Genomic DNA, 18,225 nt, shown 5'->3' on the forward strand with positions numbered 1-18,225 from the left:
AAAAAAAGTTTTTGGGTCGGCGCCAAATCGATAGGGTCGGTCGGGTTACCCTAAACAGACAATTTTTTTTTTGGGCCTAACTCTCAGTGTGCATGTGCAATTAACTCATACAATAGTTATAATTAGGGGCTCAAAAACACACAATTACACAATTCTGTACAGGCATTGCAAATTCAAATAATTATATCAAAGTAGACTCTACTTTTACAATTGACAAAGTGTCAACTTTACAAGTCACACACGCGAGCGCGATCACACTGTGCGATCAATAAACCGACTATACTTCGCCAACACGTGAATAATGTACGAGTTGATGACAGGGGCGGAACTTGAGGAGACAGGCCAAACAACCTGCAGCCTGACCAGTACTGATCAACAAACAACAAACGCAATGACATACCACTGAGAAATAAACATACACTTGGCGGCAATGTCAGAAAAAATCGGCCGAATCAGCGCGCACTGAACGGAATTCGGCGGCTAACTGTGTTTTACGAATTGGCTCAGGTGATAAGTGCAGAGACTGAAAAAAACCCAGAGTGCCAGGGAGATACAAGTCTAATCCGCTGTAGACAAACAAACGCACAAACAGACAGAGTGAAACCTAAAAGCCGGTTTATTACATAGAGGCGGCTTAAAAATCAAATGCCGTAGTTACTAGTTATGCGCATCTAAAAAAAGAAAAGTTGTCACTTCAGTCAAGCGCAATTAAAACTTTCTGATCTACTGTGGGCAACGGTCGTGAGGGGAGTGGAGGGGCAGGTCGGAATAATTGGGTCAGAAGAACTTGAGCAAGATTTTTGTATTTATTCGCGACGAAATCGAAGGGGAAAGTAGAAAGTTGTGCGCGCGTGTGTGTGTGTGTGTGTGTGTGACTGAGAGAGAGAGAGAGAGAGAGAGAGAGAGCAGCACCAAACTGCACGTTGCGCTTTTCTTCCCCAAGGCCAAACAGAATTACTGATAGTCGGTCTGGCTAGTACTTTAGTAGTACACTCGTACGCAAGCCCCGACCCCGGCGAACAGCTGATTATGTCGTCTGTTTCGGGATCCGCAGTGCTTCCAGTATGCCGACCGTCACCGCATTGCCGGTTTCACCCGCCATATTACACCCGCCCGTTGAAAGATAACGCAAATCAGACCTTGAAATCGAAGAGATTTTTTCGTCCGTCAGCAAAATGTTGCCGGTCAGTTAGGTTCATGCAAGGTTGAATCCGCAGAGTCACCGATATCTTCTGCAACTCGGGCGGTGTCACAGCAATAAAACACCGAGTAGCTTCCCGTGTCGTAAACATGACCTCTAGCGACCCGACCCATGTGACTGCCTGACTTTGTTCTCAGCCAATGAGAGCCCTTAGATTCAATAACGAAAGACGAAATCGAAAATAGTATAAATGCAAGCGCGGTTCCAAAACTCATCAGAACTTCGACTTGACTTCCTTGCAAAGAGTGAAAAACACAAAGCTACTGAACTTCAGTATTCTACAATACGATCTGCATTGCAAACTTGTGATTATCTACAGTTTACTGTTAAACCCAGCTGAAACTTGGAAAAAATCCTGCAGTGCTTATACATTGTGAATTGTATTCGTCTACACTAAAGCAAAAATCTTCAACATGCGTGACATTCACAGCCTGATGCGCGAGGAATCTGATGGATATTCCTCAGGTTTGTTAATTTGACTGATTTTCGGCCTCTCCGAGGTTTTTTTCCGTTTGTCAGGTTTTTTTAATTTTGTTTAAATTTATACTGACTTGTTTGCCATTGTGTTTCCTTCTGTTCTTGCTATGCTGGCCTGTTCCGTATTCACTGAAATTAGCCCGCCCGCAGTATCCAACTTGTTTTTGACATTGTATTTAATTTGAATTTTCTTTATGTATGTTACAGATAACTCGGACTTTTCCATGGGGGAAGTGGAGAACGCCCTCAACGAGGTAAATAGTCTTTTTGTCTTTTTCTTTGCATTTTGTTTCAAGAGACTTTCATATCATAGAATAACTGCTTGCCTGAAAATTCTTCAATGTATCTAAGAAGAAGAATGAGGGCCCCAAAGGGTTTAAAATCGTGATCGTGATTGGCGTTTTTTGACCTTTCTGTGACCGTGATTGCCGAAATTTCCATTTCTGTGATCGTGATGGGACTTTGCCCGTGATCCGTGATGACAAAAAAATCAAGTCTCGTGATCGTGATCGTCATTTGTTTTCGTGATCGTGATGGGCATTATTGCAAAGCATTTTATTTTCAACGTACATTTTTCACAGCTGTATCACTCTATGATCCTCTATTCGTCAAGGTGTTTGTGATCGTGAAAACAAAAATCAAGGTAACTGTGATCGTGAAAGCTAAAATTTCCCTTCCCGTGATCGTGATGATACCCCCCCCTTTGGGGCCCTCAAGAATGTGTTGCTCTGCAAAGGTCAAAGAAACCGAAAGTTCCAGAAAGCACATGGTGCGGCGACAAAAACATCACGTGATATGCTAATTGATGTCAACTGTATGTGCGCAATAGGCATGCTGTGTCAGTGTGCTTTATTCGTCGCATTCCTTGAAACAGAGAACAGTTTGAGAGGTCTTTTGAGAAAAATTGTTTCATTATGCAGACGGGGAGATTGCTCCTTGGATTAAGAAGTTTGACAAAGTGTAGATTCGCTGTTATCAATGCGAGCATTTGGCCGGTGAAAACATCGTCTGCTTTTTCAACATGGCAGCTTCCACTCAAGGTTTGCTCGCGTAACACGTTTCCATTTGACTGATCAGAAATAGACGCACAGGAAAGGCTGCTTTGTGTGCAAGTCAGAGACTAGCTTAATTGGGTACTTTGATCATTTTAGCAGTTACTTGTTCCTACACTACTACAGTCGGGAGTTCTTTGGTTTGCTGACAAATTCGATCTTTTTTTCAGCCGGACTTTGGCATTCTGTTCGATGTCGACGGAGTGTTGGCTCGCGGCAGCAACCCTCTGGATCAAGCCAAGAAAGCTATGGAGAAGCTGAAAGATGCCAATGGACATCTGAGAGTACCCTGTGCCTTCGTCACTAACGCTTGCAACCGCTCCCATGACAAAGCACTGCAGATCAGCAACTGGTTCGATATGGAGGTAAGTGAGTTTTCTTGTTTAGCCTACATATTCGCCTCTTCATTTTGTTTTTATTTTTTTGCTCATTTAAAAAAGAAAAGAAAAAAAAGAAAACAATATTTGAAAGAAAAGATGAAGAGATCACAGTTAAATATTTGCATTTACTATGACAGCACTTCTTTTTGATGTAGATGTAAGGATCAATTAAACAACTTTTCTTTGCAAAAGAAGCGATAATAGTAATAGTATACATGTATGGGGTATGTGATATATATAAATTGTATCTATACAAAAAAGCAATACTAGAATCATGATAAATTCTGACTTAAAGCATACCATTAGATCACTTATGTGTGTTATCCCTTCGTTCCAACAGGTGTCCCCAGATCAGGTGATCCATGCTCCTACCCCAGTGAAACTGCTGAGAGAAGTTCATGACAAACAAACTCTGGTCATCGGTCAAGAGCACAGACTGGACATTGCCAAAGAGTATCCTTTCTCAGCAAACATTTGCACTGGCATTTGTGTGTGTGTGTGATTACATGTGTGTACATATGTGTGTACATCAGAGAGGGACATCATATATATTTGAATCTGGTGTAACAGTGACATGGAATTAAGAGCAAAGGCAGCCAAATCCAATTTTCTTCCGTTTGTTTTGGTTTAATTTTTTCAGTCTACAAAAGTCCTGGTTTATTTGGCAAAAGGTTAAATGGGCATAGTGTGTTGACCGAGTTTACTTTTATTTACAAGTATCATCTCTGATTGAAATGATGGATTTGCCTTAACCAGTGATTAGTCTTGGATTTGATAATCTGTGCACCATTGAGGACGTGAAGGAGGCTTACCCACTACTGGATATGGTTGACCACGAAAACAGAGTGAAAGTGGTAAGTAATCTTTTATTTACCTATTTTTGTTACATTTCTCTCTGTCAGTGCATTTTTGTGTGACTGCCTTTGATTCTCTCTTGGTTGCAACCTTTGCCTTTTCTGTTAAGCTTCTTTCTTTATACTATATGACTGAATCATCAGTTCAAATGTTTTTTTATGAAACCTTATCTCACTTTTGAAACTATTAATTTGTATAGTGTGTTATTATGTAGCCAAGAGAGAAACACACACCTGATTAGAAGCAGAATTTCTTAGAGTAGAAAGAAGAGCAGCACATAGTCTAAAGTTAAAAAAAATGTTATAGCGGAGAAAAGAGTGGAAGCTGCTTGTTTTTCTCTTACAAATAAAATTTAATTCAATTCTCAACAAGCTCTGACAGAGACATTCCTTATTCTTGTTACAGGCAAAGGGACAGTACAAGGAGAACCCCAGCTTTCCTCGTGTGGAGGCCATCCTACTGATCGGTGAGCCCACCCACTGGGAATCGAACCTGCAACTCCTCCTTGACTTGCTGCTGACCCAGGGCAAACCCACGGAGGCCCCCACTGACGTGCACACCGTACCTCAGATCCCCGTCATTGCCTGCAACATGGATCTCGTCTTCATGGCTGAGGCCTGCATGCCAAGGTTAGTAGTCATTTTCTTGATTTGTTCCGTTTTGTTTTGCTTTGGGTTTTTAATTTTTTTTTTAATAATCCAGTGTTAAGAGGATAGCTGTCGACAAAGCCGGGAGAGCCAAGGGGGATAACTGCGTTTGGGGATAATCTTGTGATGTTATAGTTACTTCTTGCTTCTTATCATCAAAGTTAAGTTGAACTATTCTGTCCTTAATTCCCGACTAGAGGAAGAAAAAATGTGCCGCCAAAAGTGATCCAATGAACCGAGACAGTGCTGTTGATAAAATTATTTCACATCTTTTGTTAATATGAAGCAGTCCATAGATAATAAAAAATATGGAAAGTACATATCCTGGTAAAAAGATTGCTAATATTGAGAACTTTCTCAATGTATTTTAGAATATCGGCGTCTCTAATATTCTTCCTAAACCACCCTCTTTGTTGTAGATCCTTTGTACTTACCTGAGCTCTGATTAACATTACAGGTTTGGCCACGGTGCTTTCCTGCTGTGTCTGGAGGCTCTGTTCAAGAAGATCACAGGCAATGAACTGCACTATGTTTCCCTGGTGGGCAAACCCTGTGAAATCACTTACCGCTTCGCCGAACACACAGTCAGCAAGATCGCCAAGCGCATGGGCATCAACAAACCGATCAAGCGCCTGTACTTCTTTGGGTGAGCATCAAAATTTTGCTTGTTTTATGTTTGTTTGGTGTTTGTTTTGTGTGTTGGTGTATTTGTTCTGTCTTGTCCATTTGTATGTTGTTGTTGTTTATTAGTAGATTTTGTGTGTGCATTTAGTTTAGCACAGACCATCGTAATTTTAGTGCATCCTAATTTTAGTTTCTTCAGAAACTCAATTTATAACTGGGAACAAAGGGGTAATGGAATATTGGTGATGGGCACAACAACAAACACTAGTAATAGAAAGCTTCAGGCCTTAATTATGCATTTTGAATCCGGTCTTGAATAAATATTGATTTCAGAAATAAAGCGATGTATGCGCTAGTAAGTGATGGTAATGTGGAACCGGATTTTTTTTGTTGAATTTGTATTGAAAATCTCTCTCCTCTTGTTTTCAGTGACAACCCTCACGTGGACATCGTTGGCGCCAACCTGTACGACCGATACATCAAGCAGAACGCACTGAACCTGCAGAACGGCAACACAACCTCCACAGGAGATTCAGCCGATGAAGACGCCTGCTCAGTTTCCTCCGTCGACTCCGCCTCTTCCCTCCCCTCCTCCCGCATCATCCCCGAGAACGCCGAACTCCACGACCAGACCGTGGAGCACTGTCTGAGCATGCTGGTTGGTACTGGTGTGTACAAATACGGCACGGAGATGAACAAGAAGGGACCCGACGGCAAATATGTGTACCACGGCCACCGAGACATTGCCCACGAGCCCGAGCTCACCAATCCCCACAAATACGTGCATTGCGTTGACAAAGGTATCGATTACATCTTTGAGCGGGAGTCCATGGTTGCCTTGTAATCTTGGAGGCTGACTTGTTAAGAAGACAGACAATTAATATCAAAGATCTCATGTGATGCTAGCAATTATTGACCAATTCTCATCCTCCTATATCATTCGCTTCATTTTCATCCATGTTTTGACATTCATATGAAGAGAAAACATCTGATTTAACACAGTGAGAAGAGTAACTGAGAGAGTGAGAAAAAGCAGAAGACGGTGAAAGGAAAGAGAAAGTGAAGTTGGAGACAAAACTCTAACGGCAGAAAGATCTGTGACGGGCAGTTGACAGTATTTCATCCAGTGAGAAGTCATTAACATGGTGCTATAAATCTCATTTTCATTTCCATCACCTTGGTACAAACGCTATGGTTGTGTCGAAGATGACCTCAAGTTCTATAAAACATCATTATTGGACCATCTGAATAGGGCATAATTCATTCTTTGGAGGCCAGACCATGCACAGGTCGAGTCCTTACATTTGAGCTGATGTTGGTTTTGCAAAGAAAGGTTTGAATGTACAGTGGTACCTGCCATGAAAGGTCACCCTTGGGACCAGTTAAAGTGTCCCTACATTGCAGGTGGCCTGTTATGACAGGTACATTTTGGTCAAGATAATAGACCGAGGGCCTCCAGAAAGTCTCCTTTCATGGGAGGTGTCCACTCTTCAGAAGGGCCTCACATCACAGGTACCACTGTACTGTACAGGTTGCGTGTGAAAGCGAGAATGTTTTAAAAATGGCATTTTAATCCTTTGGCATTTACTTAATTTGGTGCTGAGTCCAGTACTTGTGCAGTGTGCCTTGTGCTAGAATGTGTGCAAGCCAGAAGTGTGACAGGAATTTGAAAGAGATAAGAGTCAGAAGTTTGGAAGAGTTGAGAGTCAGAAGTTTGAAAGAGATGAGAGTCAGAAGTTTGAAAGAGATGAAAGTCAGAAGGTTGAAAGAGATGAGATGAGAGTCAGAAGGTTGAAAGAGATGAGAGTCTGAACTTTGGAAGAGATGAGACCATTGTCATTGAGAGTCAGAATGCTGAAAGAGATGAGAGTGTGTGTAAATGGGGAACTGACACATAAGGCAAATTTATATTTCAGTTTTAATGTATACATACTACTTTGATACTTAAAATTGTCCATGATGTAGATACTTGTAAATATTAAATAAGAGAGTTTGTCAAATTGTGTACATAAATGTGATTGTTGATCTAGTCATTGACTGCTTGCATTTGCTTGTTAGCCTGTGTGAACATGCTAATTGTGGGTACTTTCGGCCCTTCGATATGCGAATGTACAAAAGTCAGACAGTGCTTTTCTTGAAATCCAGTATGGTATCAAACTTACAATGGAAAACATGAAAAAAGTAAATTGGAATCAAAAATGAAAAGCGTTAATTTTCTTTTGGGAGTATTCTTTTTAAAATGGAAGAAAGATATGTTTTGTAAGAAAGGATGGGTTAAACATTCCATAAGAATGTGAATATATAATTGTCTGTGATATTTCTGAACATTGTCATTCACTCATTGTGCTTTTTTTTCATGGCATTACAACGAATCATGCCTTTGAGATAGATCAAGACTAATATTGATGTGGATTTGTTTAAGAACCGAGTTCAAATTGGTTTGAATGCATGGTCAGGTCAAATGGCTTTTTATGTGTGTATGTGACTGTTCAAGTCAATATCAAAATGGTGCAGAAATATATGCAAATGCAACGTATTGAAATTTTGATACAATTTTTGTCATGAATAAAAAATGAAGGAAATACTTCTGGGTGAAACAGTGTTGCTTTTTAGAACAATCGTGTGTGTGTGTGTGTGTGACACAACAAAATTAATATTTCTCGCATACTTGTAATTAAGTTGGAAATGGGAAAACAAAGCTGCATCAACGTGATCGACATAAATATCACAATATATATATGATAATCGGCAAGCAGGGGGACACCTACATACACAGGTACACACACACACGAGTTAGTACACACATGCACACCCACATACACACACACACTAACACACACTTACCATAAGTGTTTCAATTTCCTTTTTTTTTATTAAGGGTAAAAGAAAAGACAAAATACAGACACTGAGAAACATGACACAAATACAGTTAAAAGATTAAATATACAAGTGAATCAGAAGGCAATAAAACTCAACTTGCAAACTTATGTTTTGTACCAAATTCTTTTCAGGGGTTTGATCGTGTTAATTGTGCAACTGAGTTTCATATCAAAATGTTTGCTTTGGCTGGTTTCTTGCCTAATAATTCTCTACCACAATTGACCAGCTCCTGACCTCACTCATATTATAATGTTTGCATGTGAAATAACAACAGAGATTAAACTGAAAACTGTATGGGTTTTTTCTAAAGCTGGCACCCATTTAAAGATGGTCAAACATATCAGAAAATCAAGCCTCAAAACAGTGGGAAGTCTACAGATAAATCTAAACTTTAGTCATTATGAACTGAAAATCTGACTAAACATGGTCCGCTAAAAAAAGAAGTCTTAATTCAGAGGGAGCGGGTGTTGGGGGGGGGGGGGGGGGGAGTCTTACTTTATCTGCCCTTTATACACCACAGCTCTGGGATTGGGAGTTTAACCACATACTGGCAGCTGCAGGGATATTGGTTGGATTCATTTTCTTGGGCACATTTTCTGAAATGGCCATACAAGTTTGGGCAATTTTCAGAAAATGTTGGCAGTTCTTGCAATAACCCGTTCCCATGACATGAAAAAAACCATATGGCAGTTCTGCCAAAATGACGGTAAAGTTTTTTGTGATTTGAAATAGTTCTCGGAGTTTCACCGACTACCAGACACTATCTTTACACTAAACTAAAAAAAACCTTGAGTTCGAGAAAAAATAAAGAGGAGTTCAGAAACAAGTACAGAGATTAAATTGACAAACGAACGAGAAGAAGAACAAGATGATAAGATACAATAATTACAAAAAAATCACACATTGCAGTACGGTTTTCGAAAGCTTAGAATGCACCAAATGTAATCAACAGATTCGGCCAGGATGTTGTACAAAGTCTTTTTTAAACTTTTTTTAATTTGATTATTTGTATTCGTATTTTTTGGCTGATTTTGTATCGGTGAGAGAGAGAAAGAGAGAGAGAGAGAGAGAGAGAGAGAGAGAGAGAGAGAGAGAGAGAGAGAGAGAGAGAGAGAGAGAGAGAGAGAGATGGATGGATAATTTATTGCATTACTCATTTTATTCATTATTACAATTTCCGATATGTATGTGTGGGAGGGGGGGGGGGGGGGCGCGGGAGATGGAAACTTGCTGTATGTTATGTAATGTATATATTGTGTGTGATACGTGGAAAATGTGATACTATTTATTTGCATGTGTGATACAGGGACAATGTGATATCTGTAGGCCTAGGCCTATACTAGTGATTACTGTGTGTGATACATGAAATGTGATATGAATGCTGTTTTTATATGTTATACTCTTACTTTCTGCCTATGTCTTAATCCCAAGCGCAAGACAAATTCTTCTATGTGAAAATTGAAGCCAATAAAATTTGAGTTGAGTTGAGCAATATAAAGGGAGGTATCACAAAAAGTGCATGAAACATACAAAAGCATTGTAGTAAAGCAACAATATAGAAAAGCACACACAACACACCCCATACACACACACATACCAATGCAAACACACACTTATAACTTCCAACAAAGACTAAAGTGAGGTTTCTTGATAAATTTGGTCGATCATCTGTTTGTATGACTGGTGAACTCCACATTTTGAAATAAGTCCGATGAACTGGTCTAAGGGAAGTAATCGTTGTAATACCTTTTTTATTATTGTAAAGTTGTATCCCTTGGAAGGCACCCCGACGAGTCATTATTGAGTGATGTATTGTAGAACCGGAGCACTGAACCAGCCACACCACTTTTTGTGGACGCACAGACAATCAGACAGACAAACAGACGCCAAAACAAGTCAAAAATAAAGTGGCAGCTTTACACCACCAACACCATCACCGCGAAGAAGCAAGCAAGCAAGATACACTTTACAATTCTGATTAACTGCAGAAAATAAAATTCACTTACCAGGCACCTCCTTCCACAATACTTCCGCTTTAGTTTCTTCTTCCTAGACTGCAAATTAGCCCATGTAATTCCCTCGGCAAGCATCAAATAACAAACAACCAAATGAACAAACAAACAAACAAACAAAACAAGCAGGTGTACTCATGTATAGTTGTTTTCTCATGAAGTAAATGGACACCGACTGAGATCACTACCACAAACGACTTTCAACTACAGGCATCTGTAATGTATGCATGTGAGGCTTAAACATATTTGTGTTTATTCGTTTGTTTGTGTCTTTTTGTTGTCTGAATGTGTTTCCATAAGAACGAAAACACTGTCAGTTAAGTGATCGGAAAAATTTCCGGAGGGGCGCCAAAAATATTGCATATTGCCGACGTCCCGAATACAATACTATTAAGTTTTCTTCACTCATATAAAGATACTTACCTTCTTGTGGCTTGGTATTACATTTAGTCTAGTGTGACTAAAAAAAAAAGCACAGTAAAGTCTCTTTTTGTGTGTGTGCTGCTGCCCATCCTGATGGCTTTGAGTTTTGAGTCAATTCTCATTCTGTTGATGTTGGTCAGTAGGGTAACCCGACCGACCATATTTTTTTCCCGCCGACCCTATAACTTTTTTTTTCTTCTAAAAAAATTCCAACAAAAGCAACCTCTGGCACATTTTGCGAACCAAACCGAGACTAAAAAAAATTATTAAAAAATAATAATAATAACGACCTACCGACCCTATTTTTTTGGTCATGTAAACCTAAACCCATAAACCAACATATATTTTGTTTTGGCCTAAAGCAGAGGACAGAAAAAGAACCCACAAAACCCACAGACTGAAAGGCTCCCTAAAATATTTTAGATTGGTCATAAATTGAGATGCAATCAAATAAGAATGGGCATGGAATTAAAAGACAGTCAGTTGATCAAACGAAAGTGGTAAATTTAGTTGAAACATTCTCAGTTTAAAGAATGGGCCTCTAAAGGCTCTGTTTGGAAGACGTAGCAATTTAATCTTAGTCTTTTCTTGAAATTTTAGAAACGTGTATGTAACACCAGCTGACAACATTTGAAATACTCTCCCGCAAAAGATGAGCCTTACACGTAAATATTACGAAGAAGAGGAATACATGACAAAAATGTGATTTATAGATCGCCAATCTATGCATTCCGAGTTACAGATCACAAGTACATGTATTGTGCATTAGGTAATAATATTATGTTTTAGGATGACCAACTATTACCCCCCACCCCAGGTATGTGTGAAAAAACACTTCAAGGCAGGCAAACTGCACACACACACGGTTGGAGTACATGAGACAGCCCTTGGATTCACTCATTGTTTATGTATCTGAATTAATAGTTCAAGGGAAAATTAAAACATGCAGGCAGTAACAGACTGACACATCGGTTTTTAAACACAGAAAGAAAGAACAACCACAAACACAAGTAGCAGAAGACAAACTTAAAAATAAAAATAATGTGATAACACTCTTGGCAACGAGATCATCTTTCCCTTTTGGGAAAATGAGGGTGGCCCTCAGAAAAGGGCCGGGTTTGGAGAGAAAATAAAAACCGGAGCTGGAAGTCACTTCACTTCTTGGCAGCGGCCTTCTTGGGTGTTTTCGCCTTCTTGGGCTTGGCAGTCTTCTTGGCAGGAGACTTGGCAGCCTTCTTGGCGGGAGACTTGGCAGCCTTCTTGGGCTTGGAAGCGGCCGCCTTCTTGGGAGACTTGGCCTTCTTGGGCTTGGCAGCGGCTGCCTTTTTGGGAGACTTGGCCTTCTTGGGCTTGGCAGCCTTCTTGACAGCGGGCTTCTTGGCAGCCTTGGGCTTCTTTGCCTTGGGCTTGGCGGCGGCAACCTTCTTCTCTCCGAGACGGAAGGATCCAGAAGCTCCGGTTCCCTTGGCCTGCTTGAGGGTGCCAGCCTTGACGCCAGCCTTCAGGGCGGTCTTGACTCGGGCGTTGATCTTGGTCACCTCGTTGCCGACCTTGTAGTTGGCCATGATGTACTTGAGGATGGCCTGGCGGGAGGAACCACCACGCTCCTTCAGGGAGGTGACGGCGGCGGCGATCATAGCGTTGTACTTGGGGTGGTCCGCAGGCTTGGTTGGCTTCCTAGGCTTGGAGGCCTTCTTGGGGCTCTTGGCCGGAGCAGCGGCGACCTGTGCGGCATCAGACATGATGAAGATGATAGCGGTACGAGCAGCGAGAACTGAGAAACTGAAGTGGCGAGCGGTGGTACTCTTTGGTGGCGAGCCGACAAAGCGAATGAACCGCCGTACGTTTTTCACGGTATTTATAGGCTGCGCGCGGACTACTCTGAAAGCACCACGCCGCTGCAAGCGATTTGGCCCTCGCGAGCCCTCGTTCAGCCGATTTTGTGTTAGTTGTCATTTGTTTTTCTGTTGGCGTTGTTTATAGGTGAATCAAAACATGTAAACATTGTATATTGATAGAATCAGCGTTGCATAAGCTTTCTTTTGATACCACATTTAACAACTTACTCGGTCTGAGTGAGGAGAAATAAAATAAAATCCTTGTTCTTTCTTACACCAAGAAACAACTTCGATGCACAAAAACGAAGAAAACACACATTATTTCAATTAAAAAGACCAACGATTTTCAATGAACAGTTAAACAAAGCCTTCACACGCTTTGTGATATAATTTTCTTGCTATCATTCTATGTTGTACAGAGTCTGTGTTCACTTTTCTAAGCAGCAAAAAACACAAATTTCGCCCAGGGTCTTTGTATTCGGATCCCTCTTTCCCGTTACTATTTTTTTTAGAGAGCATTTTCTCCACATTATGCGGCATGTTCACCCTTGAAATTTAAACTGAAAGATGTTTGTGGCTTTTTCTTTTTGAAATTACTATTTCTAATCCTGATCCGGTTAAATCAAAGCCTTAATTGGCCGATTGATGTTGGACATTTTCCCTCCCCTCGGCTAATGTCTTTTCACAATGGCGTCTCTTCGTGCGTTTCATGTTGGACTGTTAATTTGCGGATGCAACGATATACAGACGGAAGTTTACATGCACCACAGAACAAAACATAATCATCAAGTCAGCAGCTAGCTTTAAGTGCAATGATGTTTGCAATATCAGGAGTTTTGACCGCGAAAAGCAGCCTGTTTTTGTCGGTTCGGCAGTCATCCAAAATGTCGGTCAAACATTCCTGTGTTATGTATGAAAGCGATTTTCATTTTCCAGCAGATGCTGGCAAGCCTAAGACCTGTGTATATATTACACGAAATTGTACCAACATAGTGCATGAAAATATAATTTTTAATAGTTTTCAATAGGCAGAAGAGAATATTTTTAGAGGAAATGAAAAGGGTGGAAATGAGAAATGGCGGTCGATTTTTGCAACCAGTCCGGACGCGGTAGAACGATGCAGTGGTTCATTGTCGCTTCGAATTTTTTGCTTCAAACTAGAAATGAGTTCGCATGCGAGTTATGTGTACGGTGCAGAACTATTTATCTGTATGGTTCGTTTGATTCATTCTTAAAGACTAGATATTGTGGGAAGTTTTGACTTTGATTGGGATAGGCAGATTTGGATTGAAAAATTGCGGAGCAACGCGGTATACTGTGTGAGGTTCTTTACTGACTATATTCGCAGTGTTGAACGATTCTTTTGCGTTAAATAGTAAACAAAAATATTTTGCTGCAGTTTTGAAAGAATGTCTGCTATGTGCTACAGCGACTCGTTCCTCCAAGTCTGTTATCATTAGTTGTCAACACCCAGCTTCCCTATGCCCACAGGCTAATTTACAGGCCGTCTCCAATTTCAGTCTGCGAGCGCTTCGCATGGGCCATTGAACATGGTTTGTGCGGGACGTGTTCAGTTTTCCTGGATAAGCTATTCGCTTTTGATCGTCTGTGGTCCTGTACAGAAGGATTAATTTTGATGTATTTTTGAAGTGTTTACAGTTTGTTTAATATCATAAGCAGTGTTGAAATGTTTGTAATGTAACTGTTTTGTCCGAGTGACATTCTTCTTTGCATTGCTTAGCACATTGCATCGGATCGACTGTTTTTTGTTTTTCTTCTTAGAGGGGGGAATCGAGACGAGGGTCGTGGTGTATGTATGTATGTATGTGTGTGTGTGTGTGTGTGTCTGTCTGTCTGTCTGTCAGTCTGTCTGTCTGTCTGTCTCACGGTCTGTCTGTCTGTGTGTAGAGCGATTCAGAGTAAACTACTGGACCGATCTTCATGAAACTTTACATGAGAACTCCTGGAAATTATATACCCAGACGGTTTTTTTCATTTTTTTCCCATAAATGTCTTTGATGACGTCATATCCGGCTTTTTGTAAAAGTTGAGGCGGCACTGTCACACCCTCATTTTTCAATTAAATTGATTGAAATGTTGGCCAATCAATCTTCGACGATGGCCGGACTTTGGTATTGTATTTCAGCTTGGAGTCTAAAAACTTAATTGATGAGTTTGGTCATTAAACATCAGAAAATTGTAATTAAATTTCTTTTTTTTATAAAACGATCCAAAAACATTTTCGTCTTATTCTTCGTCATTTTCTGATTATCATTGAAGTAGCTATTAGACCATATTTTTTATGCTGCACTTTATTATAAATGGGTAAAAAGGATGGGTTGGGGCGGGGTGGTCAGAAGGTCATAAATCAAATAAAAAAGATTTACCTCTCCTTACAGGTTAATAAAGCCCAAAGAAATACCCTTTGGTTGTTTACTTTCGTTTACAAAAATCTTATTTCCCAGATGTTTAATTTGTGTTGAATAAAAATTGCTTCTATACATGGGTCACACTTTTCCTTCTGTTCCTTCTGGGCAGCATAATGGATAAAAACATGATACATTGACGAAAGTTATAACTGCTCGGAATATGAGTTTTTAGAACAGTGTAAAATAATGCATACAATTGTTACACACAAATACAAACATACATGGACTCACACAAATATACGCACACAAAAGCACTGAAACACACACACACACACACTCACACTCACACACACTCACACTCACACACACGTACACACACACACACCGGCACACACACACACACACACACTGACAAAGCAGTGCATTTCTAACAAGGAGAGGCAGCTGGCTGTACTGATTCTAGCCAGCGCATCTGGAGTTTTGCTCAGTGCCAGACCCTGTGATACAGGACTGACCCAGGCCGATGTCACCAGACGGCTGCCTCCAATAGCTGAAGCTTTTGAGATTGTTGTGGAGTTCAAGGTGGCGAAGAGTCGCGAGTCGTTCTCCTCCGGTTCCTCCTCCTCTGTCTCCTTATCTTCCTCCTCTCCTCATCAGCAACAGCAGCACTGAGTAGCAGCAGCACAAGATCTGAACCTTGTGGTTCTTCGGTCAGTTTGTGACAACTGTTGCCTTGGTTTTTGGCTCACGTAAGTGTAGCCTATGCGATGCTAACTTTTGTCTGTCTGTGCGTGCGTGCGTGCGTGCGTGCGTGCGTGCGTGCGTGCGTGCGTATGTATGTATGTATGTATGTATGTATGTATGTATGTATGTATGTATGTATGTATGTATGTATGTATGTATGTATGTATGTATGTATGTATGTATGTATGTATGTATGTATGTATGTATGTATGTATGTATGTCTGTGGTAGAAACTTTAACATTTGACTGAACACCGAAATACTAATTTTACCTGGTTATTATTGAAGCAACAGCTTCAAAGTATTGAAGCAATGATTAACATTTCGTCGGCACGTATGTAGTTAAAGTGTGTATTCAAAGAAAACGGGTGGTGGTTTTTTTTTTTTTTTTTTTTTTTTGGGGGGGGGGGGGGGTAAAAACAGCTGACTGGTTTGTGTACGGTGTGTCAGTGGTATGTAGACCAGGTCAGGGGTCAAGGCCTTAGGTCAGATCGCGTGAAGGATTGTGGTATAGATACAGTTATTACCGAGCTGCAGTTCGCCGATTCGGAGAAGACGACTCATGATTTCCCGCCATTGTTCAGTTTCGAGATTTCCTACAGGTTAATCAGTCTGCACAGCGTGTTTCCAGTGTCTGCGCGAGAAAGCGCTGTCGAAAGCGCAGTGTCGATCTGGCCATCTGGCAGTCGTGTTCCCGTAAGTAAGGCGAAAATACAACATTTAGTCAAGCTGTCGAACTCACAGAATGAAACTGAACGCAATGCAATTTTTCAGCAAGACCGTATACTCGTAGCATCGTCAGTCCACCGCTCGTGGCAAAGGCAGTGGAATTGACAAGAAGAGCGGGGTAGAAGTTGCGCTGAGAAGGATAGCACGCTTTTCTGTACCTCTCTTCGTTTTAACTTTCTGAGCGTGTTTTTAATCCAAACATATCATATCATATCATATGTTTTTGGAATCAGGAACCGACAAGGAATACGATGAAAGTGTTTTTAAATTTATTTCGAAAATTTAATTTTGATCATAATTTTTATATTTTTAATTTTCAGAGCTTGATTTTAATCCAAATATAACATATTTATATGTTTTTAGAATCAGGAAATGATGAAAAATAAGATAAGGCCTAAAAAAAAAAATAGGTGTGGTTACGGTAACCCGACCTACCCTATTTTTAGGGGCCGATCCTATAACTTTTTATTACATTTGTCAAAAAAAACAAAACAAAAAAAAAACCAGTGCAAAAAACGCAATGAAAGCGAAAGCGCCCGTGTCAAGTACCGTACTTTCCGGGTCATAAGGCGCGACTTTTTTCCTCGAGTTCGACCACTGCGTCGAAGCGCCTAATCCGTGTATGAAATACGAAAAAAATCAAAGAGACCGCTTGAGTACCAGTCAAACAACTTGTGATAATGCATGTTTCAGCTACCAGGTACTGCCCTGCCTTTGATCTGGCCGCACACACAGATTTCCACTCTGTTAAACTCGGTCACTGACCGGTCACTGACCCCGATGCAGGAAGTGTTTCCTCTCTCAGATATGACAGGGGAACCACCTCTCATGGCAAAAACTGGGTCATTGACCCCTGGGAAGAAGGTCGTGTCTTTTAACAAGGCCACCCAGCTATCACAATGCCTTTGGTCACTGACCGGTCACTGACCCCGATGCAGGAAGTGTTTCCTCTCTCAGATATGACAGGGGAACCACCTCTCATGGCAAAAACTGGGTCATTGACCCCTGGGAAGAAGGTCGTGTCTTTTAACAAGGCCACCCAGCTATCACAATGCCTTTGGTCACTGACCGGTCACTGACCCCGATGCAGGAAGTGTTTCCTCTCTCAGATATGACAGGGGAACCACCTCTCATGGCAAAAACTGGGTCATTTTGGTGCGCCCTATTGGCCCCCTGCGTCCAATGGGTGACTGGATTACAATATTTTTTTTTAAAGAAGGGGGTGCGTCTTAGGTAACAAAGCGCCTTGTCACCCGGAAAGTACGGTAGGTTTAATTTGTACACATTAGAAAAAAAAGTAAAAAAAAAAAAAAATGATTGCCTACCTACCTACCCTATTTTTTTTGGCTATGTTACCGTAACCACACCTTTTTTTTTTTTGCCTAAACGTAAATTTGGATCGTTTTATAAAAAAAATATATTTTTTTTACAATTTTCATATTTTTAATGACCAAAGTCATCAATTAATTTGTAAGCCACCAAGCTGAAATGCAATACCGAAGTCCGGCCTTTGTCGAAGATTGCTTGGCCAAAATTTCAATCAATTTGATTGAAAAATGAGGGTGTGACAGTGCCGCCTCAACTTTTACAAAAAGCCGGATATGACGTATTTATCGAAAAAAAGAAAAAAACCTTCCGGGGATATCATTCCCAGGAACTCTCATGTAAAATTTCATAAAGATCGGTCCAGTAGCTCTACACACACACACGCACAGACACACACACACACATACACCACGACCCTCGTCTCGATTCCCCCTCTATGTTAAAACATTTAGTCAAAACTTGACTAAATGTAAAAAGTGAAAGCTGCATGCTCGGATGAAAATAATAAACTAAAAAATGTTCTGACCATGCGGAGTTTCGAACCCGGCACCTACGCCTTCCCACATGCGCGCCCTAAAAGATTCAGCTTTTGTGAGCTCGTCGAAATCTAGCCTCTCTTATAATATATAAAAACCCCTGCGCGCATTCACACCGCCGGGGGACGATGTT

The 18,225-nt window shown here is 40.8% G+C and overlaps 2 protein-coding genes across 3 annotated transcripts; one reads left to right on the plus strand and one right to left on the minus strand.

The window, feature by feature from the left end:
* Positions 1-1,403: 1,403 nt before the first annotated feature.
* On the plus strand, positions 1,404-7,820 carry LOC138964258 (haloacid dehalogenase-like hydrolase domain-containing 5). Of its 2 annotated transcripts, XM_070336163.1 has the most exons (8): positions 1,404-1,666; positions 1,886-1,932; positions 2,901-3,095; positions 3,451-3,563; positions 3,874-3,964; positions 4,371-4,594; positions 5,070-5,258; positions 5,666-7,820. In XM_070336163.1, exons 1-8 carry the CDS (start codon positions 1,615-1,617, stop codon positions 6,078-6,080), a joined length of 1,326 nt encoding a protein of 441 aa, XP_070192264.1. In that variant the 5' UTR covers positions 1,404-1,614; the 3' UTR covers positions 6,081-7,820. The 2 variants fall into 2 exon arrangements, with proteins under 2 accessions (XP_070192264.1, XP_070192263.1); XM_070336162.1 differs by lacking the exons at positions 1,404-1,666; positions 1,886-1,932 and adding an exon at positions 2,531-2,718.
* A 3,607-nt stretch (positions 7,821-11,427) lies between these two features.
* On the minus strand, positions 11,428-12,366 carry LOC138963546 (histone 24-like). The gene has a single exon (XM_070335407.1). The coding sequence runs from the start codon at positions 12,291-12,293 to the stop codon at positions 11,706-11,708; it is 588 nt and encodes a 195-aa protein (XP_070191508.1). The 5' UTR covers positions 12,294-12,366; the 3' UTR covers positions 11,428-11,705.
* Between the last annotated feature and the right edge of the window lie 5,859 nt (positions 12,367-18,225).

The sequence above is a fragment of the Littorina saxatilis genome, linkage group LG4 (assembly GCF_037325665.1).
Source record: "Littorina saxatilis isolate snail1 linkage group LG4, US_GU_Lsax_2.0, whole genome shotgun sequence".
Lineage (NCBI taxonomy): Eukaryota > Metazoa > Mollusca > Gastropoda > Littorinimorpha > Littorinidae > Littorina > Littorina saxatilis.